Below are 25,748 nucleotides of genomic sequence, written 5' to 3' on the forward strand. Positions count from 1 at the left end.
GCGTTTCCGGAAGGGATTTTGCGAAAAATAAGTAACCGCAGGCCGCAGCTTTAGAGCACGGTTTTGCGTCAGAGAAAAATGATTCGTTTGGTCAACAGGTATTTTTGGTTGCTTGAAATCGTTCGATATTGGGTGCTTTTAAAGGTCATTTAGAGATCAGGCACAAACAAGATCACACCGGTTTTAACCAGTACAATAAAATAATAAAGATAATTTTGATGCTTACCCAATGACATAGTGTATGCAGACGACACATTGCGCTTTTTGATTCTTGTTGCCAGTAATTACTGTTGCTTGTGTAATGACCCAATGGTAACCACCGCTCTTATTTAGGAACCTGTAGCGCTCTGTCTCAATTTGTCCCAGTCTGTACACTGCATGAAAAATATTTATCAAGACTTGATAAGGCAGTATCTAAATTACCCTTCAGTGTCATATGGGTTTAAACTTTAACAAGGAAGTCAACGGTAATAGGATTTCCGCATAAGCTGCCAGATTAATCATTGATACTCAAGTTAACGCCAAACATACATCACAAAGTAAAGATATATATATATAATATAGATATATATATGGTGAAAGTCATAGTAAACCAACTTTTCTGACTTTCCGGATATAAAAAAAAAACGTCACAGCAATTATGACGAAGATATGAAACTGTTGTGGAGTGTCATGACAAATATTTGGGTATTACCAATGTTGTGTCATGCCATGACGCAAGTGAAGATTTAAACAGCCCACGTTTAATATTGTAACTGCTGAATTTCAAGTATACAATGGATTTAAATATTTTGAAAGGGTATAATACAACAGGTCATTTTAATAGGTATAACTTGGGAATTCAAACTTGTTAGGAAAAAAACAATTTAAAATTACAGAATTACTTCTGAAATTTAATTATAGTAGGGTGGGGAAAGATTAACACATAAGGTCCAAATAGCCGGATCGTGTTTTAAACAATTAACAACGGACTATGGAAGTCGTGAAGATACGGTTTTATAATTCATTGAATGTTCTTTGTTTACTACCAAATAAAAAGAGAAAACTGAACAAAAAGGTGTCCCATCTTCCCCCACCCTACTATATTCGCATGTTAAATTGATTTCTGAATATTGTTTCATTGGGAATTTGACACGCCTGCATGCCCATAGAACGCTTGTATAATCTTACAGTAGTTTGGTAACTAGTTTTTCTGGCAAGACAGCAAAATCAAGTGTGAAACCTACATTTTTGGAAGCTGTTCGCAATGGCTTTGGCATCCATAACATGCACGTAATCATAAAATGATTTTCCCATCAAGCCTTCTGCATCATAGTCAAGTATTTCGGACATTCTACGGAAACAATTGACATATTTGTATTGAGCAATATGAAAATGTTTGTGTATTGCATCCTGTTTAGAAGGGCATGCATGGGCAGAAAGTGTTGAGAAACAAAAAGCAATTAAAAACATTTTGAAATCATATTTCTTTTTACTTTTATACAAGTTTTCTGATGTTCTTTTTATGCTTTAATAAACCATAGTTTTAATATGCATTTTTTGAACAATATATACACACATATATCTATATATGTAATCAATATATGTACGTTCCAAAGTAAACTATTTTATCTTCATAGGATTTAGTTCTTATATATGATGTGACCATAAAAGGAGTCTTTTAAAGGTATAAGAAACTCTGCGGTAAATCAATAATAACATAATCACCTATAAAGTTAAATATGTGGTAACTATGAAACAGAACACCCATGTTATAATGACTGTGGTTACTCGCCACAGGAGGATAAATAAGTTGCATTAATTCGTATCAATGTTAAGGCCTAAGCTAAAACTGCAATAAATTTTAAGACCTTTTTTATAGAAAAGTGTATTTCTTTAAACATTGTAATGTCAAAGCTGGACCTTAAAAAAAATTGCAAACATTAAATTTTAATGAAAAGTCCAAAGCGTTTTAACTAAAATATGATACAGTTAAATTTTTCTTTTACACTCTAATAAAAATACAGAACTAATCAGTTCTACAAATTTAGTTAGCACATAATAATCACACCTCTCATCCCAGTATGTAAACTTCATATCAGGCGAATGTCGGCTCAGGAAAGTTCTGCTGTCGAGTACATGTTGTATGTTGGAAGGGTGGGGTATAGGTTGAACATGTGCCACAAATGCTGACGTATCGCTTTGAGCTGAACCAAATATAACTAGGTGAAAGGTGCTTATAGGCAGGAAAAGGACCACTGCCAAAGCATTGGACTAATAGAGTGAAATACTTTGGAACTTTGAACTACTAGCTACACAAATGTAGGTACAGATTTATAATGCAGAAATTTACATTTACAAGTGTTAAAAAACAAAAACTAACAAAATGTGCATAAATATTTATTAAACTCTGAACTACAAGCTACACTAATATAGGTACAGAATGTACAAAAAAAGATATTTAAATTACAAAAATTGGTAAAGACCAAAACTAATAAAATGTGTAGAAAGATGTATTGGTGAACAGAGAGAACAATTGATGTACTTGTTCAAGAACAACTGCATTAATAATTAACACTTAAATGAGGTTAATTAAGTTTAAGTACATGTGGTTATATGCTCACCTTGACTTGGTGTAATCATGCCTGTACATCTGAGAACCTGAAAAAATAAAATTAAGCTTTTTAATAAATTCTTACTGAAACAACAAGGGGTATGGAAAGTCTGTTTGTACAAACAAAGTTATTGAATCATGCTTTAAGTAGATTAAACGTCACGATAGATTTTGAGTGTGGTTATTTTGCAAAGTTGCCGTTTTCAGTTGAAACAAATACCATATGTTTTAACTGAAATCCCTTCATATTTCCTAGTGAATCATCCAAAAGGAAATTCAATAACTTGTTTTGACGCGGGCTACGAAATTTAAAACTGGTCATATAATGTTCCAGTACATTCACCAAAGGACAGGGCAAATAAACCTTGGACAGAATCAACACCACGCGAGCCCTGAATAGGGTAGGGACTTGAAAGCACAAATAAGCTATTGAGAAAAACAGAACAGTCTGCCTATTGAGTCTGTATAGCTTTCAAAATGAACCGGTGCGGCTGCAAGAAAGGAATTTTGTTGACGGGAGACAGACTTCATATGGAGACAGTCATGACCCCACAGGTTAGTTTCAAACAGGAGGTAATTGTCTATTGACGTCATTGGTGGTTACAGTTCTAATCATAACATCAGCTTTGAAATAATCTACCGGCATTTCGCCTTTTAAGAATGCCAGTTATGGGGGGGAATAGCAACGCTTGTTCATTAAAATAACCACAGTTGTTAAAATTTTAGGCTTAAAATGTGACTATCAAAAAACAAACCACAATTTCTGCAGATACTCAACACTTAAAATGCAACATGACATTCAATTATTTTGAAACAACACAATGTGAATAGGAAAACAGTTGCAACCACAGCAGGTTTAATTAAACCACACAAATATTTATAGCATTAATAAGAACCGCACAATAGTCAAGCCTGCCAGAGAGTTTAAGAAATTATTTTTTATATGTTATTTCAATTGGTATTTAGTGGGACATAAGGCAGAGCTGCAATGCTGCAGCTTATTGGGAATTTTAGTCATGTCATCTTACTGGTAAACAAGCCTAGACAGCTAAAATAGGCAATGAAGAAATGAGAGTTAGAGAGCAAGGAAAGAGAGAGAAAGAGAAAAAAGAGATAGGAGAGAAGTGGCTACGTGATCTACAGCTGAGCTCTAATGGCAGCCAAAGATTTCACAGTGTTGCGAAATACAGAACATTTAATACCTATGTAAGACTGACCTTACAAGTTAAAACTGCCTGGACAACATTGTTTAAACCTTATCAGACCACTACAAGAATGTAAGAAAAAAGTAAAGCTAAAAATAATTTAAATGCAGCTACATGAAAATGACATTATAAATGAAATATATAAATATAAAATATTTAAAATGCTATTTTTTATAATAAAAGCCTAAAAAAAAAAAAAAAAAAAAAATTTTAAAACACTATCTATTAGTTTTTGATAATTGTGCCAATAGAATATTATAACATGGAATCATTTTTACAATACATTAAAACTGGGAGAATATGTAATATGCAACAACTCACTTTATATGATGCGGATTTTAAGTTTGTGGTTTTTCCATTTGGAGTGAGGGTGCTCTTCATTCTTAGGAAGAAGGACTTCCTCAGTGATTTACCTACAATAGGATATGATGTTTATACTACATGTGATTTATATGTATACATAATGCATATTGCATAATACTACTTTTGATGTAAATGATGTAATTCATTGGAAAGTGCATGGTTAAGACTTTATACCTTTATAGTCATGATGAATGAGTAACTGAATACACACAGTTAAAAGGGCAGTGTGTATTTCTCAGCACACTACCAGTACAACAGTACATACACTGTATGATACACATATGGGTTTGGTTGTGTAACCACTAATGTCAAGGGCCAAGGTTAAACATATGATGTCTGGCATATTAGTTATTACATCATGGTCTTACCTTCACTTTCTCGGAAGCAGTTTCTAATGTCATCATGGTCCCCTTCATGTGTGTATGAGAGTATGTTTTGGACAATGAGGTCAAGCTGTAATATTTCAATAGGTCATTTATTATATACATATAACCTACTGAATATAACCTACCTATTTACACAGAATTTGAGTTAGAGGTAATTTACTTATTTACATACAGTTTCAGTTAAAAGCAAATATATATAGATATACAATATTTTTTTATCTTTTTGATGATGATATTTCTAATTCTAATAACTAAAAACAATAAAAAGAGTAAAGAACAAGCGCAATGAAGAGAATATATATAAAAATTACAGCTATTAAAAAAATTAGGCGCTTAGGCACATATATGTGCAAAAATAAATGCATATAAAAAGTACAGGCATATGAGGCATAGTTAAAAATCATGGACATTCAACAAAAATTAATGATGAATATTAAGTTACTAACCTATTCAATAAAGAACTATAATTCAATTAGCTGTTTAAATGACTATATTATAAACTTCCTTACTGTATAAATTATGTACTACATACTAACAATTAACTGACTAATTTCAGTGACAAAAATAAATTTTATCAGAATTTTTCTATAACATTTTGATTTTAAACTGTATCACAAAAATAAATAATTTTAAATTAATGAAAAACCACTCACATGGGAAAGACCTAGATATTCTTTCACATTTTCAGAGGCGTATAGAATGTCGTAATCCGTGGAAATGATTAAAATAAATCCATTCAATGCATTTACGTAATCATCATTTGATATTACTGGAGCTGGATTTTCTTGCTTTATTGATAAATCTGGAAAAAATCAACTATTAAATAAAACAGACTTTTAGATACAAACTTTTGCGACTTTTGGTAAAAGCCTACATTAATTTATATTAAATGATCAGAGTAATCACAGCCAAAATAAAGTTTAAATTATAGCCTATGCATTATATAAAAAAAACATAGGAAAATTAACTGTTTGTTGCAAAAGAATAAATGTTTTTATCTCTTTAATTGAAAAAAAAACCATATATACACATTACACATTACATCAAAATGGCCTAGAAAATAAGGAAAAACTAAAACACCTTTAAAAAGAACAGAACAAACTCACATTTATATATATATATATACATCCACACATATATATTCATAAAAATACATTATAAAGTAGAACAGATTATGAGTCAATACCTGATATAACATCCGCTATAGAATCAGAGAACATTGTTTTGGGTAACGCTTGTCTCAGTTTGATGTAACTGATCACCAATCTTAATAAAGCTGATCTGTATTGAAAAGTACAATTTCAAATACACATAACACAAATTTGAGTTGTGTCTTGGGACTTGAATTATGTGAAAAACTGAAAATCAATACTATAATTGAGAAGTATTAACTTAATGAATGTCATTATGTTACATTATTAGAAGGCAATATAGGCAAAAAGTTAGTATTTAGAAACAGTCACTCAAAAATCCCGTGATCAGATATGTTTAATTTAACAGTAAAGGAACAAAAATGAGTTGAAAATCCAGGCTAAGTAAGTACATAAGGTCAAACTGCATTAGCTGTATTTTCCATCAATATCAATATTAAAATAACAAAGTAACGGTAATCCTTTAGCTGGTGGCTAGGGATGCACATTACAGAATAATTAGGTATTCTAGGATATCCTAGAATACTTTATTTCGAATCTAGAATTCCGAATCTAGAATTTCGAATCTTTTTATATTTATAGGAAAAAATAATTTTACCCACATAAGTCAGTTTATTGACTCTTTCATACCCGCCTTGTTGGAACATGAGCTGTAAAATGATCAAAAATTGTACTATTGGGCAGTTTTTGCGTCATGAAACGTATAGCAGGTTATGAAAAGACGTTACGAAACGTTTACTCTCGAAAGTCCCACAAACACAAAAATATTTTTTTTCAAAATTAATAAGTTTCAAAAATTGTTAATATAGTATATGACAGTGGTTCCCAAACTTTTTTTTCACCCGGCGCCAGTTGAGCTATTCAAAATGTTTGCGGCGCACTTAGCCAAAGGTCTTAGAAATAAAAACGCATTTTTACAGTTTTATCGTGTATTTTAAGATTAGGCTCGTTTAAGCATATGAAACTTAAGCATATGAAAAGTGTTGTACCACAGTCTGGACATGATTATTTTAAACCGAAAGAAATAATTGGCATTGTTACGTAATATACAAATCTACTGTACAGATAGAAATGCGAAAACAAACTTTTTAAATTTTATTATTGAACAAACACGTTGGATTTTAATATAAAACAACAATTTATATTGCAATAAAATATTAATACAAATCAATTATCTCGACCATGCTAAATTGGAAATGTTTCTGCAAATTTTCACGGCGCACTTGACGAGTTGCGTCGGCGCACTAGTGCGCCGCGGCGCCCACTTTGGGAACCGCGGGTATATGAGATGACGTGTAATTCATCATTAAACAGAATACCGAATCCCGTAATTAGATTCGAATACAAAAGGATTCGAATCTCACGGATTCGAAATTCTGTAATGTGCATCCCTACTGGTGGCCACCTGAAATTTTGGTTTCAAAATGTTCTATAGCCCTCACTGATACCTGCTGTCTAGAATTTTTTTATAACCTTGTTTTTCTCCCACTGTTTTAACGTAGGAATCAAACGTAACAATACACATTCTATGACGAAATAATCCAACTTTGGTTTAAATCATAACGGCTGGGGGGTTTGGGGGAAAAAAAATAAAACCCGGGGAAAATGACGTAGCACGATTTCGGGCATTTTCAAACTTAATTTTCGACACGAACGCCCGAGTTTTTTCAAAAAAAAATTATATAGTGGTTATCAGTGAGACCTAAGGAACATTTTGAAACCAAAATTTCAGGTGGTCCACCAGACTAAAGGATTACCCAAAGTAGCAATACCTGTCTAATTGTCCAATAACATCATGTGCAACAGGAAGATTATCACAGATTTCTTGAAAAATGTCGCATTCTTTGTTTCTTCGGCACCGTGCTGCATCTCTGCTTTTCTCTCTCCTCCTCTGTCTGCATCCAAGGTATAATTACATCCATAACTTATAGATCCAGGAGTANAAAATGCTATTTATTAAAACTTAACCTAAACACACCTTCTATATGTTGAGGGTGGCACCTCTTCGTTTTCGCATGAAAGCATTTTGTTGTCTTTGAACTGGCTCAGCATGAATAAATAATATATCAGTGTCAACTTTTAGCCTTAGCTCTGTAAAAACATTGCAGATTTTAGTTTTAACTGCAATAGGGTACCTGAAACACCTGTATTGCTGTATATAAGTGCTAAAAAAATCCATGGCATCTTATAAGAGTAATAACCCATTTAAAACAGTATTACCTGTTTTGAAACTTCATTTGTAACTAATAATAACAATAAAACTGTCAATAGCGTATTTTACAACTAAGCGCTTCACAACGTTTTGCAAACAACCTATTCAGCAAACTGTTCTATCGCGTCTAGAACGGTGAGAGCTTGAGCGGTGAATTTGTCATGCGATGTACCACCTTTTACGTCAGCTGTTCCACGTCATGTCTTTCTCTTCTTTTTAGCGGTGAAGAATAAAAAGAAACAGAGGAAACACGCTGTTTCCTCTGCCGCGGGCCCACAGAACAGTCTAGCATTTGCCAGAAGGCTATCACTTTGGGAGAATATCGCTTGTATCCTTTTTCTCTTTAAGGCGTGATAGAGAAACACAGCAAAACACCGTCAACTATCGGCAGTCGGCAGATGGCGTGGTTCAGTGGGGAACCCCCAAAGTTGTTGCGACGAACTTATGCACCCCTGTTTGCTTTACCGTAAAACTAAAGACGTCATCAAGAAGAAATGCGTGCGAGAATAAGTTCATGTTTAGTCCAAAAGCACCGCTAATCAAAATCATCCGAAACAGGTGGTTTGCGGTTAAAGAGAAGACTAGTTTCGCAAAGATAGCACCAAAAACTGAGGAAAAAACTGTAGAAAATTGCCTAAATTTGTTAAAAAATTTCAAAATTTTGACAAAACAATATTCAAGTTTTTGTTTGTGATGCACTCTTGTATATCCTTTTGCACTGGTGCACCTCTGGCATATTTTTGGGCACACCGATTAAAGAGCGCTGGCGTAGTTAGTAAATTCCTCGGCACATATTTTTGTATTTTTTTTAATAAAATAAAATTAAAACAATTTTGGAAGATAATTTTAATAAGCTCACTTGCACTGACAATATTCTACCTTCTACCTATATTCATGGCATAGAAAATAGGTGTTGCTATGACTCTGCTCATAAAAAAATTTGCTTGCGCATACACTCAAAGGTCTCTGGAAAAATTGTTAATGGTGTATAACGTATATCTGTATAACGGAAAATAACTTTTCTAACCAAATTAAAGTGTTTTGTTTTAGATAATATGATATGTTTAAACTTTTCAATACGTTAGTTGAAACATGGCCTTTACATACATATCAGATATTTCATATAGTAAGGTGGGGAAAATGGGACACTTTTTCATTCTATTTTCTTGTTACATTTGGTAGTAAACAAAGAACATTCATAGTTATATAAAACCGTTTACTCACGACTCCCATAGACTGTTGTTAATTGTTTAAAACACGACCAGCGTTTATTGATATTATGCACCGAAGGTGTCCCGTCTACACCCACCTTAATACGAGATGTTTAAATCTTACATGCCTCAGTTGAAGTATAATATTTACATACGCATAGTTAAACCATAGAAAATTAATATAAGTTCTCGATGGTTAAACTTTGTAATGTAAAGAGTGCCAACAAAACTAGGAACTGTTGCAACCAAACAGTGAAAGGGGGAAAATCCCTTGTTGGTAACAACGGTTTCTCACAAAGCTATACGTATAATTGAACAACAAAAGCAATAAAGGCAATTTGGAGGTCACATTGCTGAAAGAGCGGTTCCTGTATTCACGTATTAGAGATTAAAGTTTGAAAATGAGTAACTTTTATACGACTTACTTAAACGAGGTGCTGCAAAAACTGGGTCCACTGGAACGAGGTGAAACTCTTCAATGTCCACCTGGGCGAGGGTAAGGGTTTTTTTTATCTTTATTAATTGCAATTTCCATTTAATGTACTATCTTAAAAAAACTACGAAATTTCTATAGTCCCGAATTATGAATGAGAATGGAATAAAATGTATTACGTTTTAGCAACTATACCGCGGTGGCTTTGGACTTGGATTGTGGTGCTTCTAAAGCAATAAAAACTGCCATGCAAAATACTAAACGAGAGCATAGGGGAAACGTCGGTGGTGTGTTTCGTTCGTACAACATAAAACGGGTTCGTTTAATGATTAAATATAAACCTATCTGTATGCCAGTATAGGTGGGGAAAATGGGACACATTTTCATTCTATTTTCTTGTTAAATTTAGTAGTAAACAAAGAACATTCAAGAAACTATAAAAACGAATTCCCATCCTCCCCATCTACCATACAAGTAATTAAACGCAATAATAAATTTTAAGTTAATTTTAAACCCAATTTCTGAACACAAGATTGAACGAGTTGGCAATCAAAGCCTCTTGGACAAATACAACAGCTTTAAAACTCATGTTAGACCACCACACGAGAAAATGCTGTTTCATGGAAGTAATCAAGTGGGTGAAATACTCAGCGAAGGTAAATAGACTAATTATTAACCTGGCGGGGCCTACATATATAGTAGGGTGGGGTAAAATGGTACATATTTGCGTTCTGTTTAATCGTCCCGTTTGGTAGTAAACAAGGAAAATTTACAGAACCAGAATAACCGCATCCTCACAAAAATTGATAAAATATATTTTATATTTTTTTCCTGTCGTTATACAGGTTTTGACAAACAAGAAACCAATCCAAACGGAATGTTTGGTGCTGGCTTCTATTTCACTGATGTATCTTCAAAGGCAAACCAGTATGTGTTTGGACGCAATGGATGTCCAAGGCATGGAGACACCTCTTGCTACCGTTGCGAACGACAGCTACTTCTCTGCAGGGTCATTATAGGTATAAACTGTGATAACGTTATGACAAAGATATTTTAGCCGAAACTGTGGATTTTTTTGTCCATTTATAGTAATTTCGTGTACAGTAACTGAATCTTCCGCCTCCTACCTAGGTTAAAATGAAAGTTATGTTTAATTTCGGATTCACCTTGGGTATATGAATTATTTTTTATATAGGAAACAGCTTGAAGCTTACCGATGGTAGAAAGTTCGACACTGCCCCGCATGGATATGATTCAGTGACGGGCGTTCCATCTCAGGGTGGACTTCGACATAAGGAATTCGTGGTCTACAAACAGAAACAGGTAACTGAGATATAGAAGGGTGGGGGATGATGGGATACCTTTTTATTCTGTTTTCACGTGTCATTTCGTGTTTCGTATACTAAACAAAACCGATTTAAGGAATTAAAAAAGCGTATTTTTTGACTCCCATATATTGTTGTTAATTGTTTAAAATCCGATCTGGGACGTTTTAACCAATATTTTTCAATGTTGACAGATCTACCCTGAGATTGTGATTACGTACAAACTCATGCCCTAATACTACAAATGACATCAATCACGGCCTACTAGACCTCTAGCAGGCATCAACACCAAATATATATTAATATTATATTCGAACAAAAATTTTAACTGACGTCGTCATTTTGATTTTCTACAAATTCTATACGCCAGTAATGTATGTATATATATTAAGCCTATCATATAGTATAAAAGGAGTGTATCAATATAGCAATGAAATATATATAGCGATCAAAAATATTCAAGCAAACCAAAATCGCAGATTAAAATTGTTTACTTAAAAAATAAATGTCGTCGTGAAATTTATGTATGTATCTTCCACGTAGAACTGTCCTCAGTTAAACGCTGTGTAACTGAAGAAGGCAATCGAACAAACATTTTTTGATTTTCAAAGTTATTTTGATAAACCTTGTACATTCATATACATTCAATTGAGATATACAAACGCCTAATCCACAATGTAAGCGAAGTATGTCACATCACTGCTTTCTTCGAGCTGCCGACGGCGGTACTTAAAAGTAAGAAAGTGCACAATATAGTCACGTTACATGCCCTACTGCCCTATTCAATGTATTTCGTAGGCTATGCCATGTTAGCTTTATAAGTTCCAGGAAAGCCAATAAGTTATATTTAGAATGTTATATTAACAGCCACGACGGACAATAACTTTTATAGTTTAGGAAAAGAGATATAGTAGGGTGGGGGAAGGTGGAAAACTTTATCATTCTATTTTTCGTCCCATTTGGTAGTAAACAAAGAACATTTAAAGAATTATTAAACCGTGTCCTTATACGACTGCCATAGACCTCTGTTAATTGTTCAAAACACAATCAGGATATATTATCATGATATGTGCTAAAGGTGTCTCATCTTCCCCACCCACTATATATCGTAAATCTACAAATGAACATTTTGAAGGATAAATAATTTTGAATTGCTGTATTGGATACATGAACTGTTATAGTAAATAAATGCCACCGAACAACTGTTGTATACGCCCAAAGTTTAAGCATATAGTGATGATAGATCTCACTTGAAAACGCTATGCTTTTAGCGGTAATATTAACAACAACAACAAAGGAAGTTATTGTTAAGTGCATCGCTTTTGCATAATAGCACGTTTGTTTAATAAAAGTCTGCGTGCCTGTTAAGTGTTGTGAATAGCCGTTTATAGCTCTAATGGCCTGTCGTTCCAGCAAACTTGATAAGTTCCAATGTTACTGGCAGCCATGATTGACAGCTTTCCAGCAGAGTTTAAATTACTGTAGATTTGGCAACGTTGGTTTGTGAACTGCACCATTTAACATTTTATTGCATTTAACTGTAGTTACTTATTGTGAGAACAGTATTTACAATAGCACACCATGGATGAAACCACGGATTATTACGACTACGACTACGACTACGACGCCAACAGTAAAAACGATACATTTGAAAACGCCTCGTACGTTAGAGACGATTTTGGAATCAACCTGAATAATCAATCTATGAACAATATGAGTATTGTTGGCAATTCATTTGTTCCTGATAGATTAATAATTCTAGAAACGATAAATGGAAGCACACTGGGATTTTTTATTACAAACCAAACGTCTTTATTATGCGGATTCCCGAGTTTTTGTTCGTATTCAGCTTACAATGTATGTTCCAACACAACTTTGGCGGAATGCGATGAATGCAGCATGATCGGGGCTGGTTTCTTCATATTTGCTTGTGTTGTTCTTGGTGCGATGATTTTGATAGGAAACTCGCTCGTGTTTTGGTACAACGTCAGGAATTCAAGTCAAGACAAATTCAGCATCATGAAAGCCTCGTTGGCAATTGCAGATTTATTCACAGGTGCGTTTGTTATCTCTGACCACCAAATTAATGTATAGTAGGGTGGGGGAAGATGGGACACCTTTTCAATCTATTTTCTCTTCCAATTTGGTAGTAAACAAACATTCAACGATTTTTTATAAAACTGTATCCTCATGGCTTCCATAGACCGTTTTTAATTGTTTAAAACACGATCAGGATGTTTGGTTATTATGTGTCAAAGGTGTCCCATCTTCCCCCCACCCTATTATAACACCTCATTTACCTAATTCTATTTCAGGAATCCAAATACTTTGCGTGGTGTTTTACAACATAAGCTGGACGCTGCGTTCGACGGCGCAAGAGCTTGATATGAAGCAACTTGCATACCGCGATTCTGCTGAAGCGATCGCTGGTGGAGTTTTCTTCATGCTTAGTATAACAGCATCACTCTATCATTTGCTTTACCTGAGTGCTCAGAGGCTTCTTGCGGTTACCAAACCAATGACATACAAAATGCAAAGTGTTGAAAAGGTTTATTACGGAATTGGAGTCATTTGGTTTCTTTCTGTCGTATCAGCTACAGTACCAGGTTAAAAATCGTAAACTTATACATTTGTATTTCACCATATCAACCTTATTTCTGCAGCTTGGTTTTCGTCAACGTTCACATATACCTATTACCACACGACTTTTCTATTCTACCCTTCAGTTAGAAGTTACGATGCGTCTTCAGGAAGCTCTATGGGTCCGGCTTTCGGCATTTTGTTTCTTTTCACAGTTCTACCTTATCTTATAATGGTTTGTATCAATCATTTTATTGAAGCATTAGTTGGCGATTGAATAAACATGGCAAATTTTATTTCAGACAGTCCTTACGATCGCCTCTATATTTTCTGTTCGAAAACACCTGAAGCACTCGGCTAAATTAAGCAACAAAAATGATAAAGTATCTTTGAGGAAAAAGGAAGCTTCTGTCCTGAAAACTGTTGCCATTATGCAGTTGGGATTCACAATTACCCTGAGTGAGTGAAAGTTTTGTGATATAGTGGGGTGAGGGAAGATGGAACACCTTTTGATTCTATTTTCTCGTCCCATGCTGTAGTAAACAAAGAACGTTCAAAGAATTCGAAAACCGTATCATTGCGACTGACATAGACCGTTGTTAATTGTTTAAAACACGATCCGGATGCCATTTATCCTCGCGTGGCGTAGCAACAACGTTTGTTAAAACAACAACGTCCATATATAATTTACATTACCGAGACATAGCCAAAATTGAACAATTATCTCTTTGTTCCAGTTCCAGTTGCTGTGTTGGTTATTATATTTTATTCGAAGTTGTTGACGTGTGAGAACATTTCGACACCATCTGTGGTGTGTTTCTACTTAAGCATGTCGAACAGGTATATCCGCGGGTTTACTATGTAAAGTCGTAGCATCAGTAAAACACAAACGTGTTTTCAGCGTCGTCAACGTATTGGTGTACAGTGCAAGAGATAAGCAGTTTCGTTCTTTCGTGATCGACGTGTGCAGATGCCGAACAAGCAGAGGACGAGGAAAACTTGTAACACCCACCAGCAGTACTAATACAGGATCATCAAAGCCACAAACTGAGACTAAAGTTTCGGCAATTTAGAAACAATTATAAAAACTCTTGTTTGTGCTGAGACAAAAGAACTTTATCTTTTAACATGTGCAACGTAGTTTTTTTGTTTATTTATCTCTTTAAAAGGGCAAAGTTTATATAGTAGGTTAGGAAAGATGGGACACATTTATTGGCGCTTAATATCCAAATAAACTAATCGTTTTTTAAACAACAGTCTATATGGGAGCTGTAAGGATACGGATTTACAATTAGTTGTTTGAATGTTTTTTGCTTACTACTGAGACGATAAATTACATTAAAATGGTGTCCCATCTTCTCCCACCCTACTATATTATTAAAGAGGGAATAAAAGAAATCAACCGGAAAAGCAAAACACGCTATATAGACAAAAGGTGTGGGAGACGCCAGCAGTTAAAAAGCGTGGCTGTTATTGCACCAAACGCATATTCAAATAAAGAAATGATTGAATACATGTACTGACGCCGTGGTTTGGCCTTGTCACTTGATTTTAAAACCGGTTTATTTTGAGTTGGCAAATTGTGTTCTGCATAATGTATTGTCTGCATTATGTATAAGCTGTTCAAAGTTTTCGGCTTATTGTAGGGCGTGGGCTATTGTCATCACGTTGCTTTTTGCAATACTTCACTTGCAGTGTTCAGCATTGTCACGCATATTTTTATCACGTTTAATAATTTTTATCACGTACATTCTGTTGTACAAAACAGTGCAGCTATTACGTTACAGCGTGATTAATTGTCGTGAGAGTTTAATTTTGGCAATTTTGATTTTTTGGCAAGTACCACAACAAAACGACCAATAACATATTTGCTTATACACAATATACATTTACCTATGTTTCCCATTTAACAAGTAAAGTGCCTATATGGCTGCAAAAAGTCAAGTATTGACGGGCGGTAAACAGAATACACTAGTTGTATAAACTTTCGGCCTCCTGCTGTACCATTACACGTGTAGAAAATTATGTCGACATAGACGAAGCATGCGACTTGTTCAGTTCATTTTCAACGGAAAGCAATGGTGGGTAAAACTTTACAAAGGTTAAAGTAAAAGTAAAATATAATGGGCTGGGGGAAGATGGGCCCTTTTTTATTCTATTTTCTCGTTCCATTTTGTAGTGAACCAAGAACATTCACAGAATTACAAACCCGTGTCCTCACGACTCCCATAGACCGTTGTTAATTGTTTAAAACAAGATTAGGATATTTAAATAATGCGTGCTAAAAGTGTCCCATCTTCCCCCACCCTACTATATATTGAACTGAGTTTATAACTTGTTATTCAGTGTCGAAATAGAACGCAAAGACTCGATTGTTATTAAACTAACCGACGAGCATGCTAACATACCAAGCAACATAGTCGACTTCTCGAAAAACTAATGCGTATTGCAAAAACGTAAGGTATAGTAGGGTGGGGTAAGATGGGACATGTTTTTATTCTTTTTTCTCGTCTTATTTGGCAGTAAACAATGAAACGATTTACAAAAATATTAAACTGTATCCTCATTACACTAAAGAATCGCACAAAATATGGATTTAGGTGGCAACGATATCTTTCTTATACCACAGTACTATATATATAGGTTTGATAAAAGTATCCCAAATAATGTGTATTAAATAAGACCTTTTTTGCGTTTTAGAATTGACCAAAATGACGGGAATTCGATTTCAAGAGATAAAGTGAAATATCTGCCACCGATTATTGGTTGTGAGAAGGTATTTTGTATTGACTGATATTAATTTATCTTCGTGCTAAACTAATTTTGATTAACACAACCGTGTTGTGACGTACTGTAAAAGTTGGCCAATTTATATTCATCGCCCAGACGTGTGGCTCCGTTCGTTTAATTTTTCATAAGAAAATGTCTAGCTTGTGGTACTACCGGTATTTACAGGTTTTTCTTACACGCAGGTTATATGCGTTGGACTGAACTACAAGGATGGTAAACCTGATACACAGTTACCAACAGAACCGGTGGTATTCAACAAGTTTCAAATTCAATAATAGGTCAGGATAGCAAATATATAAGTGCCAATACATAGTAGGGTGGGGGGAAAGGACACCTTTAGCATGTAATATTTAAATTCCATGTTTGTGTTTTAAACAATTACCAACGGTCTATCTATGAGGTCGTAAGGGTTCGGTTTTATAATTCTTTGAACGTTTTTGTTGACTAGCAAATGGGACGAGAAAATGTAACGAAAATGTGTCCCATCTTTACTTCCATCTTTAAAGCCGATACAACCTTTTCTGTTTAAACTTTTAGACCCTAACACTCTATCTCTGAAGTGTTGGGTGAACGGGAAAATAATGCAAAACAGCAACACATCCCAAATGATATTTAACGTCGAATCTTGTATCGCGCCGCTGGTTGGAGACGCTCGCCACCGATTTCTCTCAAGGTATAGACTAATAGAGTCATTTGAATAATTTTAATGCTGCAATACAAACTCATTGCGATCTAAAAAAGTTCCAACAAATTATAAAACAAGTCCTTTGCGTCGTCCCATTTGTTCTTGTCAGACGCAGTCAACGATGCTAGATTTTCGCAATTTTTTAAAACCTGTTTCATCCTGAACGTAAAAATAAGTGTTTAACATAACATTTTTGTGTCAAATTGATTTAAACCTTTTGATTGTTGAGTTGGCAATTGAATTTTTGGTGGAATAGATGTTAGAGAACAAGAAACAGCACAGAAGACATAAGCCGCAAGAAAACACAGGACACCTGAGAACAAGAACTTAAAACTAAACAGTAAACTTCTAATACCCGTTTATGGTAAACTTACCAAAGTAACAGCTTGGCAAAGTTTTTGCGCTGACGGGAACGTAACAAACGTTTTTCAAGCAAATCCTGACGATGAGCAATGGCGTCTAATATATGATCGACCGAAACTTTGCATTTGTAAGCTGCTTGTTCAAGGAGAACTGACAGCTCCGAGTCTTCAGACCTTTTAGTAAAAAAACGACATCAAATCGTTTTTCCAGAAACAAAAAAAAACATAAAATCACCTGAACAAGGTTGACAATTTTTCTTCGAAAATTTGTTTTAATTTTTCTTTCAATTTTAATATGGTCTCATCACTATCTTCAACAACATCAATTTGCAGACATGAAGCAGTTATAAGTGTTTCACATAATGTCCTTTGTTGCTGTAATTCACTGGAAGACAGTAATGCAGATATATGTGAAGGAACTTGAAGTGTGTCCAATTTTTGCAATTTATCAAAACAGTAAAAAGTGTATCTTTTGGCAAATGACAGAGGATGAAATAAAGATTCATAATTCATTAAAAAGGGATGAAGAATTTCAAAGAAACTATTTGGTATAAGTTCTGGGCAGCATCTCCACATATGTTCATTAAATGATTCCTTAAAAGTGTTTTTGCCATTCAGATGTAACTCTACATTATGTGCAACTGCAACAGCACAATACACAACCACAGAAGCAATTTCTTCACTAATTTCATCAACATTCATTTCACCATGTGAAATATGATCCCTTAATCGTAAACCAGCAGGCAAATTGAATATGTCAATCAACAGCTCCTGAGAGTAGTAATAAAACACTTGAATTAAACTATGATATGTTCCTTGAATCTGATCCAGTATTCATATTGTTGAACAAAACTTATTGCTTCATAACAGAATACAAGTGTTACTAAATAAGCAACAAACACTTTTACATACACTTAAAATAAACCAAAACTCTTCTTGCATTCCCAAAATTAGCTAATGCACATTTATAATCTTGCTATGCCCCCTGGCTAAAACTTATACTATCATTGTACGTTTTATGGGTACAGTTTAAGCATATCATTGATCACCCAAATGATTATACAGATCATACACACAGCATATCACAAACCTAAAACACACATTCAGTATAACACTAAAAAAAAACTCACCAAGACTGAATGAGAAATAACATGTTGAATTTTATTTTTATCTCCATTTTTCAAATTTTCATTCAAAACCTGTGAGACAAAAATTAAAATAAAAATAATTACAAAAAACAATACAGTACTAACATCATCCATAATTATGTAGAACTCGGTGGACTGTGCTGTTTTAACTCGCTCTGGGAATCCATTACAATGAGCATATCTGCATCTTAGTATGTGTTCTATCTGGGGTAGTAGGGTAATGACGCAATAGCCGTACCTGAAGAAGAATGTCATTTAATTTTGGTAAATTAGTGTATCGTAATATGAAAAATTACACGAAAAATTATGTGTAAAAAAAACACAAAAACACTTATGCCAATCTTGAGATTCAATAAAACAGGTTTACTTGTAGGATGAATTCTTGTGCAAAAAGTATCTCTTTCAGTAGAACAGTATAACACCGTGACTTAAATTGTACTTTTTTCTACCTGTCTTTTTACTTTGGTAAACTCTCGCATTCTGTGTTATCGTGACCGAAGAGACGGGATAAATTCGATTCATTCATCATACATTACCAAATTACCGTGAATTTTGAAATAACCTTAGCGCTTCAACAAAGTATGGTAACATTCCAGGAGATACATAGTTTGATGATTGAAATATTTGAACAATTTCATCGCAGTGTTCTTTAATTTGCACACCTAAAATTGATACCTGTGTTGAGTGGCGCAGCCAGAAAAAAAATAATGGTGGGGTTTTGATCAAAAAATTGTTCAACATTTTTTTTTTAAATAAAAAAAAAATGAAATTTTAAAAAATTTTAAATAAAAAAAAATAATATTTTTTTTTGATTTAGAAGAGGGGTTCACGACCTCCGAAACCCTCCCTGGCTGCGGCACTGCCTGTGTTACAAATGATTTTACACATTTATCTAGATTTATTGTTTAAAAATCTTGAATATTAAACTGTACATAGTAAATGCCCAGAAGTCAGAACTGTAATACCTTTAAAATAATCACAGATTAGTAATTCAGCATCTACTTTCTTAACAAATGGCAAATTAACTGATTGTACTTGATGTTCTGTGAGATATGTAGATATCTTTCCTATGGTAATGAGTGTCGCAAAGAAATATCTGAAAAATAAATGTTTAGAAATAAATACAAAAATATTAATAAAACTTACACAGTTGGAATGTCTGTTGGGGAGACAAAACCATGCCATAATAAATTCCGCAAATTTAGACTTTCTGGACCACCAAATAAAATTCTTAACAGTTTTCCATGTGTGTTTCCAAGTATATTTACCACAATACTACTGTTAAGCAGATCTCTCAATAGAAATGGACAGGAAGAGTCTTGTTGCAAGTATATCTAAAATTTGACTTAGTAAATAAATATATTCGAAAATCACAATAAGAAATTCGACACAAAAATAAAAAAAGCGTAATGTATTTAAAAGTGAATTTAAACAAGGCTGTACAGTGTACAAATAAAGCAAATTTAATACACTCATAGCTTACCCCTCTTAGTGCTCGTTCCAAAGCTGCTGTAATATGAAGTAGGTGAACCACCATATCTACCCCAGCATTACTTAACAATGCTGATATCCATTGGTTTACATAATTTTGATTGACACCTGGCAACCATGCAGTAATATGGGAACAAGCTACAACTAAATCTTGTTTATCACATTTTGACCATTGTTCAAATAACGGACATAAATCTAATATTGCTTTTACAAAATCTGCACCACAGGACAAATCATTGTTTTTCAGTATCTTATCCACTGGTGAACTTGAATTTAGGGACAGCAGATCATCACTTTTCGTATTTAATTGAAGATGTTTTGACTTAAAAACTTCATAAATATCGCACAAAATATGCTTGACAGCAGGAGATAAAAATGCCATCTAAACCGGACATCCAGGATTTTTCATTTTAACTAAAACACACATTTTCCTATTCCCTTAAAGAAAGAACAAAATGGAAAATTGGTGAAATAATTAAGCGTGCAAAAATTAAAAATATGCCAAACCAGTTGTTATTTAAAACTACTAAGCCAAGAGAAATCTATTTATTTTTGATTAAAGAAATAGGTTTTACAGTGGTGGAAACAGATTTTACCTAATTAAACCCAAATTTGAACCATACACAATGAGTATAATTGGTTATATGGCAGTATAGGGCGTTGAAAATAGAGCTTATAATATCTTTACAGCATAATTTGACCTGGAAAATGAAAAATCAAAAAGAACAGCAAAGAAAAGTCAATTAAAGAAGAAATTTGTTTCATTAAGGTACAGTTATTTACACTACAATATGTCATAGAATTAAATGGGAACAAAAAGAATTAACAAAGTTACATATTTATGCTAAGCCGATAAATAAATATACATCCTCAATGTTTTTACTTTTTTAAAATAATATTAAACTAAATTTGGGCAAAAAATAGTCTAAAAACCATAGAAATATGTTGTCTCGACTACATGAGTTTGTTTTTTTAACTGAAGAAAATAAAAACTATTAATTGTTTAGTTCAAATCTATACCCAACTATAAACTACAAAAATAAAAAAATAAGTTATGGCAAAAATAAAGTTCAATTCCACCATAATTGAATAAATACCAAGTATTTGAAATATATAGTAAGGTGGGGAAGATGGGACAGCTTTTCATTCTATTTTTTCGTTTTATCCGGGGGTAAACAAAGAACATTCAATGAATTATAAAACTGTATCCTAACGACTCCCATTGACCGTTGTTAATTGTTTAAAAAACACAATAAAGATATTTTGCAATAGTGTGTGTCCCGTCTTACCCCACAAAGGTGTCCCGTCTTACCCCCACTATAAGTAACATGATGCGAGTGTTATGCGTAAAAATCAAGCCAAGGATCACTTTCATCGTCTTCATCATCATCATCATCATCATATTCAAGATCATCTGATTCCTGCATCGCTTGGGAGGAGCTGAAAATATCATCATCAGATTGATCATACTCATAGTCGTCATCGGATGCGAGATTCCCTTCATCCTGATCATTATCAGAGGTGAAGTAGGATGGGACCGGATCCAGGAGCAAAGAGTCCTCATCTTGGCTGTCTCCGGCTGGCCGGGAGTTTGCTCCGAACGTTGTGTTGTCTTCGTCATTAGTAACGACTACTGTTCCACCATCGGTTACTTTGATAGTTTGGTTTGTAGAACTTGGTAGGGCAACCTGGTGAAAAATATTTAAATTTAAAAATACATAACCATCCTGTTACTTTGACACCAAAAGACTAGAAATTGCTTTTCTTGTAATATGTGTTAATTTTGGTATACCAAGGTTTTGTCCAGCAAGACAACATAACATTTAAAATTTTTTATGTTTTTAACCGTTTTTCTTTAAATAGTATTTTCCAGTTTTGGTAAATACTTTACATTTTAATAAAAAAACATAACACTTCAAGTAATTTTTTAGCACAAAAATATAAAAATCGAAAACTGAATTTGTTTTTATAGTTGAATTACCTTCATATCTTGCTTTGCAAATGTAGTAAGTCGCTTCACAGTATCTTCACAATCGTTCATTAAACGCTGCCCTTTTATAAGATCAGTTTGTTTCACTGTAGCAACTGTGTGCTGAATATCAGCACAACATAGAAGCACATTCCCAATATGTTCCTGGAGGGCAAGGGTTTTGTTTTCCAATGCAACAGAATATAACCCAATCGGGTCCAGTTTTTCAGAGTCAACGGAGTAGTATTGAAACACATTACAGTAGGCAAGTACTTTGCGAAACTCTGCCAGTTTGGTGCACATGTTTAAACAAAGCTGAAGGTTGGCAGGTGAAGGGCTGTCGTTGATTGACAGGAGGCGTCTACGAAGATCAAATGCGAACTGCTTTGCTTTATGGTGAAATCTACAACGCTTGTTAAACTCCACAAACTTAACACCGGCTTGAGCGAGCTTGCTAACTTTGGTGCCGCAGTTGTAATAGTCTCGATGTGACGGGCGCCACGGCTGCAGGCATCGCCAACAAAAGTCATGAGTGCACTTGGCGCACTTCATGTGTAAACAGCCGTCGTTTTTCTCGATATTCGCTTGGCAGTTCGGGCACCTCTTTGCAATAAGACGAGCGAGATGTTTGCTCCTCGCATCTTCATTCATCCCTTCATAGAACCCACCATCGTCCATCCACTGTGACATGTGTCCGCAACTTGCAGGCGAATGTGCCTCCACATAAGTACAAGCAAAACACGTCTGCCACCCACAAGCATTACACCATCCTACATCATTACCACTGTTCTGAACAATCCGGTCGCACCCACGCGGGTTATGACACCAAGACCTCTGTTTGTTAGCGTCAACATAAGACCGCACCAGACCAAGTTCATACTTATCAACATTTTTACTATCATCGCCAAACACAAACCTATACAAAGATAGTGTAGGTCTCACTGTACAGTCATTCAAAGGGCAAGTGGTAGTAGAAGACTTATCCAAAGACAGCTGCATTTCCAAGTATGACCTCCAGCAAGTTTTACAGCATAAGTGTCCACAGATTGGAGACACGCAATCTCCTTTCTCTAAAGCATTCATACAAACTGGGCAAGACATAGACCCGATTTCGGCCGATTTTTGAGGTGAATTTTCAGAAATACCCACCGAGGCAAGCGTGGTTTCTCTAGCCACTGCATAACTCTCAATCAATTTATCACTGTGCCAATCAAACTGTAGCAGCAAAGCTTCAGCAGTTTCCACACTTTCAGAGAGAATTTCGGCCAGTCTTGAAATTTCAGTTCGGATTTCAGTTATAACTTGATCACTTGTAAGAGTGTTTGAATGGATTGGTAAACTTGGAAGAACTGAAACTTCTGTCTCGCTTTCCCATGCTTTTAACGGCCGTGCAGTGGTCAAAAAGGTCAATTGCCCAGCAGATGGATTAACAACTGATGTGAATGGTTTAACTTGCACAGCCACTACTGTGGAGCTTGTAGTTATAATAGCGTTATCCAAAGATGTCATAATTTGAGATGACGGTCCGGGTTTCTCTTCTGGAACATTTTCATCAGAATTTGAATCATTTTGTTTACTGCTGTCGATATTATACCTGATTGACCTTCGTGAGATTCTGGTCAGGTACCCGAGGTTTATAAGGTGCTCACATCTTGCTTGAATATGCTCAACCTCTGGAATAAACCCATCTTCTTCCTCTGTGCTCTTCCGGAGGACCTCTTCAATGATCTCATCACTCAAACACTCCGTTTTTTGCTTCATCTTCTTTATGATCTTGCAGTCAATAATGGAAGACCTACGATCGTGATGTTGCTTAATCTTCTCCGTTTTGTTCCAAAGCGATCGGATGGGAGCATAGACATCGGGAGAGCAGTCTAGGTCCTCCAATACCTCTTCACAGGCCTCAAATTTCCCGTCTCCTACCTCTCGGACTACTTTTTTCTTAAGCAAAACATCCAAAGCAACTTTCCATTGATTCGGAAACGCAAGTTTCCAATCTTCCAAATCCACAACTTTGTTTTCATTAAAATAAAGCAAAAGTATCATCTGTACAGTCGTAACCCGAATTTCTTTGTTGGTTAACGTATCAAAAACAACTGCATATCCCTCCCCTGTCCATTTAATTGTTTGGTTGCTGGCTGCAGTAAGACGTAAGCAACTTTCTTCTCTTTGGCCCCGATAAAATCGCTCAAAACTGTGCATTAAGCTATACAGTCGACAGTCAAGTCGGGATAAATATTTTCCCACCACACCTTTTTGAACAACAGAAAAAGAAGTGACATTTTGTCTGAATATTAAGGTTCTGAAACCACCATCAAGAAGAAATAAATATTGGCCCCATTTTTGGTCCCTGTTTTTACTGTCAATGTCATGCTCCTCTAATGTTTTAGAAATAAACCTCTCGTGAAGTTGGTTGGAGTAAACCGCATCCTGGAGCAAATTCGATGGTTGATGCTTTGAGAAGCAAGGGAGGAGGTACCCGCAGCATTCCTCCTCCACCTCCAGGCAGGGAGGATCACGGATCAATCTCTCCATCATGAAGAGCGAGTAAAGATGCTCAAAAACATGACAGAAATCAGTTCCACTGCTTATCGGGAGAAGCTCTTTTAATCTCAGTAAGTTAGGCCTTGATTTAAATGAATACGTCTCGATTATTGTGTCAATTACACAGCTCAACACATAGCTCAGTCTCACAGAAGTCTCCAATGTTAAAGAAAGGAACGATCTCCAAATACCGGTGGCCAACATAATAGAAACATGAGATTTCGGCCCGAATATATTTTTCATCGATTGCTGAAGAAATTTATATTTTGATAAGATTTTTTCAACAAGTTTAAAACACTCGGAAGGCTGAAGAGGTTCTTGTAAATTTGAAAATGAATTTTTGATGATTTCGGAAAACTGAGAAAAGACGATGGACGCCCAACATAACGCAACCTCCGGAAGATGGGAGTTGTGATGAAAAGCATCTTCATCCACAAGAGTGATGGAGGAGAGGTCTTCCTTGGAGCGTCCTCCACCTGATCCGCTGTAATTTGGAGTCAAGACTCTTCCGCTTCCACTCCCATCCGACTTCCCAGATCGAGGTTGGACTTTCCTCGACCAAGTGGAAGAGTTCTCTTTGCTCCCGGATTCGGGAGCTTTGGAAGATGCAGGACTTGGAATCCCCGCATCCAGATCCATGAGGAATCGGCATAACTTCCTCATCTTTAAAGTGAAGACACGATCTTCATCTTTATCAGCCGTCACGTAAGCTAGGAGTAATTTATGCAACAAACTCTGTTTTTCTTCACCCTCAGTTTTTAAGAGCACTAGAAAAATATAAAAAAAAATTTTTTTTAGCAGTTTTTATTAGTAGTAGAATCATATAATAAAATAGGCTTTAATAAGCTTAAATTTTGCTGTAATACAAAACTAGAATAATTATTTTTACTTCACTAAAACAACATATTATTTGCATTTCGTGTTTCTAAATTCTAATATAATTGAAACCTTACCATAACACAATATTAACTAAACTCATTTAAAAAAAAATTCAAAATTTTTTTTTTAAAAACCTGAAAATACTGGAGACGAGAGAGCGACCCTACATGCCTGGCCGAGCACAGTCGCACACTCGGAGTTCGGGAGAAAATTGTCGGCAAATCCTTGTTCGTATTTGATTGCTGCTATTAACCTGTGGGTAGGTATTGTTGTTTTAAAAGTTGTTGGTAACTTAGATGTTTTAAAATATAAAAATAAAAAACTTTATTTTTTTTCTTGGAATATGGTAGCGAAGATTTAGAAATAGTTTAAACGAAAAGACAGGATATAGCGATAAAGCAACAGTTGTTAAAACACGCTT

The 25,748-nt window shown here is 34.9% G+C and overlaps 5 protein-coding genes and 2 long non-coding RNA genes across 10 annotated transcripts in view; 4 read left to right on the forward strand and 3 right to left on the reverse strand.

Annotated features, from left to right (window-relative positions):
* Nucleotides 1–7,791, reverse strand: part of hif (transcription factor protein) — a 15,441-nt gene extending 7,650 nt beyond the window's left edge. The window contains exons 1-10 of one of the 3 annotated variants that reach the window (XM_026833995.1): nt 7,677–7,791; nt 7,471–7,593; nt 5,734–5,828; nt 5,201–5,349; nt 4,530–4,614; nt 4,120–4,211; nt 2,604–2,640; nt 2,051–2,186; nt 1,227–1,333; nt 227–374 (exon numbers count right to left, since the gene is read on the reverse strand). In XM_026833995.1, the coding sequence (XP_026689796.1) occupies nt 227–374; nt 1,227–1,333; nt 2,051–2,186; nt 2,604–2,640; nt 4,120–4,211; nt 4,530–4,614; nt 5,201–5,349; nt 5,734–5,828; nt 7,471–7,593; nt 7,677–7,750 (1,046 nt within the window). In that variant the 5' untranslated portion in view covers nt 7,751–7,791. 3 annotated transcript variants of the gene reach the window in all.
* LOC113474211 lies at nt 5,826–8,500 on the forward strand. The gene is made up of 2 exons (XR_003395859.1): nt 5,826–6,082; nt 7,431–8,500. It is a non-coding gene; the product is annotated as an uncharacterized LOC113474211 (long non-coding RNA).
* Nucleotides 8,501–9,358: 858 nt separating this feature from the next.
* LOC100178974 (tankyrase-2) lies at nt 9,359–11,492 on the forward strand. The gene is made up of 6 exons (XM_002127044.4): nt 9,359–9,617; nt 9,741–9,870; nt 10,087–10,210; nt 10,400–10,573; nt 10,750–10,877; nt 11,074–11,492. The coding sequence occupies exons 1-6, from the start codon at nt 9,523–9,525 to the stop codon at nt 11,113–11,115; spliced, it is 693 nt and encodes a 230-aa protein (XP_002127080.1). The 5' UTR covers nt 9,359–9,522; the 3' UTR covers nt 11,116–11,492.
* A 468-nt stretch (nt 11,493–11,960) lies between these two features.
* LOC108949451 (trace amine-associated receptor 9-like) lies at nt 11,961–15,320 on the forward strand. The gene is made up of 6 exons (XM_018811680.2): nt 11,961–12,935; nt 13,195–13,485; nt 13,543–13,694; nt 13,762–13,918; nt 14,197–14,299; nt 14,361–15,320. The coding sequence occupies exons 1-6, from the start codon at nt 12,461–12,463 to the stop codon at nt 14,530–14,532; spliced, it is 1,350 nt and encodes a 449-aa protein (XP_018667225.1). The 5' UTR covers nt 11,961–12,460; the 3' UTR covers nt 14,533–15,320.
* A 1,564-nt stretch (nt 15,321–16,884) lies between these two features.
* Nucleotides 16,885–18,098, forward strand: LOC104265616. The gene is made up of 2 exons (XR_717227.3): nt 16,885–16,922; nt 17,191–18,098. It is a non-coding gene; the product is annotated as an uncharacterized LOC104265616 (long non-coding RNA).
* LOC100186780 (endoplasmic reticulum membrane-associated RNA degradation protein-like) lies at nt 16,939–20,374 on the reverse strand. Of its 2 annotated transcripts, none has more exons than XM_026834223.1 (10): nt 19,928–20,374; nt 19,591–19,778; nt 19,410–19,540; nt 19,007–19,106; nt 18,550–18,682; nt 18,427–18,495; nt 17,532–18,067; nt 17,309–17,470; nt 17,149–17,247; nt 16,939–17,093 (listed from the first exon to the last, which is right to left on the reverse strand). In XM_026834223.1, the coding sequence occupies exons 1-10, from the start codon at nt 20,315–20,317 to the stop codon at nt 16,982–16,984; spliced, it is 1,920 nt and encodes a 639-aa protein (XP_026690024.1). In that variant the 5' UTR covers nt 20,318–20,374; the 3' UTR covers nt 16,939–16,981. The 2 variants fall into 2 exon arrangements, with proteins under 2 accessions (XP_026690024.1, XP_002121720.3); XM_002121684.5 differs by having other exon boundaries at nt 18,989–19,106.
* Nucleotides 20,375–20,466: 92 nt separating this feature from the next.
* LOC100184099 (cullin-9-like) lies at nt 20,467–24,006 on the reverse strand. Its single transcript, XM_026834209.1, has 2 exons — nt 21,917–24,006; nt 20,467–21,623 (listed from the first exon to the last, which is right to left on the reverse strand). Exons 1-2 carry the CDS (start codon nt 23,948–23,950, stop codon nt 21,276–21,278), a joined length of 2,382 nt encoding a protein of 793 aa, XP_026690010.1. The 5' UTR covers nt 23,951–24,006; the 3' UTR covers nt 20,467–21,275.
* Nucleotides 24,007–25,748: the final 1,742 nt, after the last annotated feature.

The sequence above is a fragment of the Ciona intestinalis genome, chromosome 4 (genome assembly GCF_000224145.3).
Source record: "Ciona intestinalis chromosome 4, KH, whole genome shotgun sequence".
Classification (NCBI taxonomy): domain Eukaryota; kingdom Metazoa; phylum Chordata; class Ascidiacea; order Phlebobranchia; family Cionidae; genus Ciona; species Ciona intestinalis.

Excerpts from the sequence above, each read along its gene's own strand:
- LOC100178974 (XM_002127044.4), top strand. The coding sequence starts at position 9,523 with ATGAGTAACTTTTATACGACTTACTTAAACGAGGTGCTGCAAAAACTG. Across the intron at positions 10,211-10,399 it reads GGGTGAAATACTCAGCGAAG|GTTTTGACAAACAAGAAACC; the intron begins GTAAATAGACTA and ends GTCGTTATACAG. Across the intron at positions 10,574-10,749 it reads TCTCTGCAGGGTCATTATAG|GAAACAGCTTGAAGCTTACC; the intron begins GTATAAACTGTG and ends TTTTTTATATAG.
- LOC108949451 (XM_018811680.2), top strand. The coding sequence starts at position 12,461 with ATGGATGAAACCACGGATTATTACGACTACGACTACGACTACGACGCC. Across the intron at positions 12,936-13,194 it reads AATTGCAGATTTATTCACAG|GAATCCAAATACTTTGCGTG; the intron begins GTGCGTTTGTTA and ends ATTCTATTTCAG. Across the intron at positions 13,695-13,761 it reads TTCTACCTTATCTTATAATG|ACAGTCCTTACGATCGCCTC; the intron begins GTTTGTATCAAT and ends ATTTTATTTCAG.
- LOC100186780 (XM_002121684.5), bottom strand. The coding sequence starts at position 20,317 with ATGGCATTTTTATCTCCTGCTGTCAAGCATATTTTGTGCGATATTTAT. Across the intron at positions 19,541-19,590 it reads CCAACAGACATTCCAACTGT|ATATTTCTTTGCGACACTCA; the intron begins GTAAGTTTTATT and ends TTTATTTTTCAG. Across the intron at positions 18,496-18,549 it reads TCTACATAATTATGGATGAT|GTTTTGAATGAAAATTTGAA; the intron begins GTTAGTACTGTA and ends TTTGTCTCACAG.
- LOC100184099 (XM_026834209.1), bottom strand. The coding sequence starts at position 23,950 with ATGATACTTTTGCTTTATTTTAATGAAAACAAAGTTGTGGATTTGGAA. Across the intron at positions 21,624-21,916 it reads TTGCAAAGCAAGATATGAAG|GTTGCCCTACCAAGTTCTAC; the intron begins GTAATTCAACTA and ends ATTTTTCACCAG.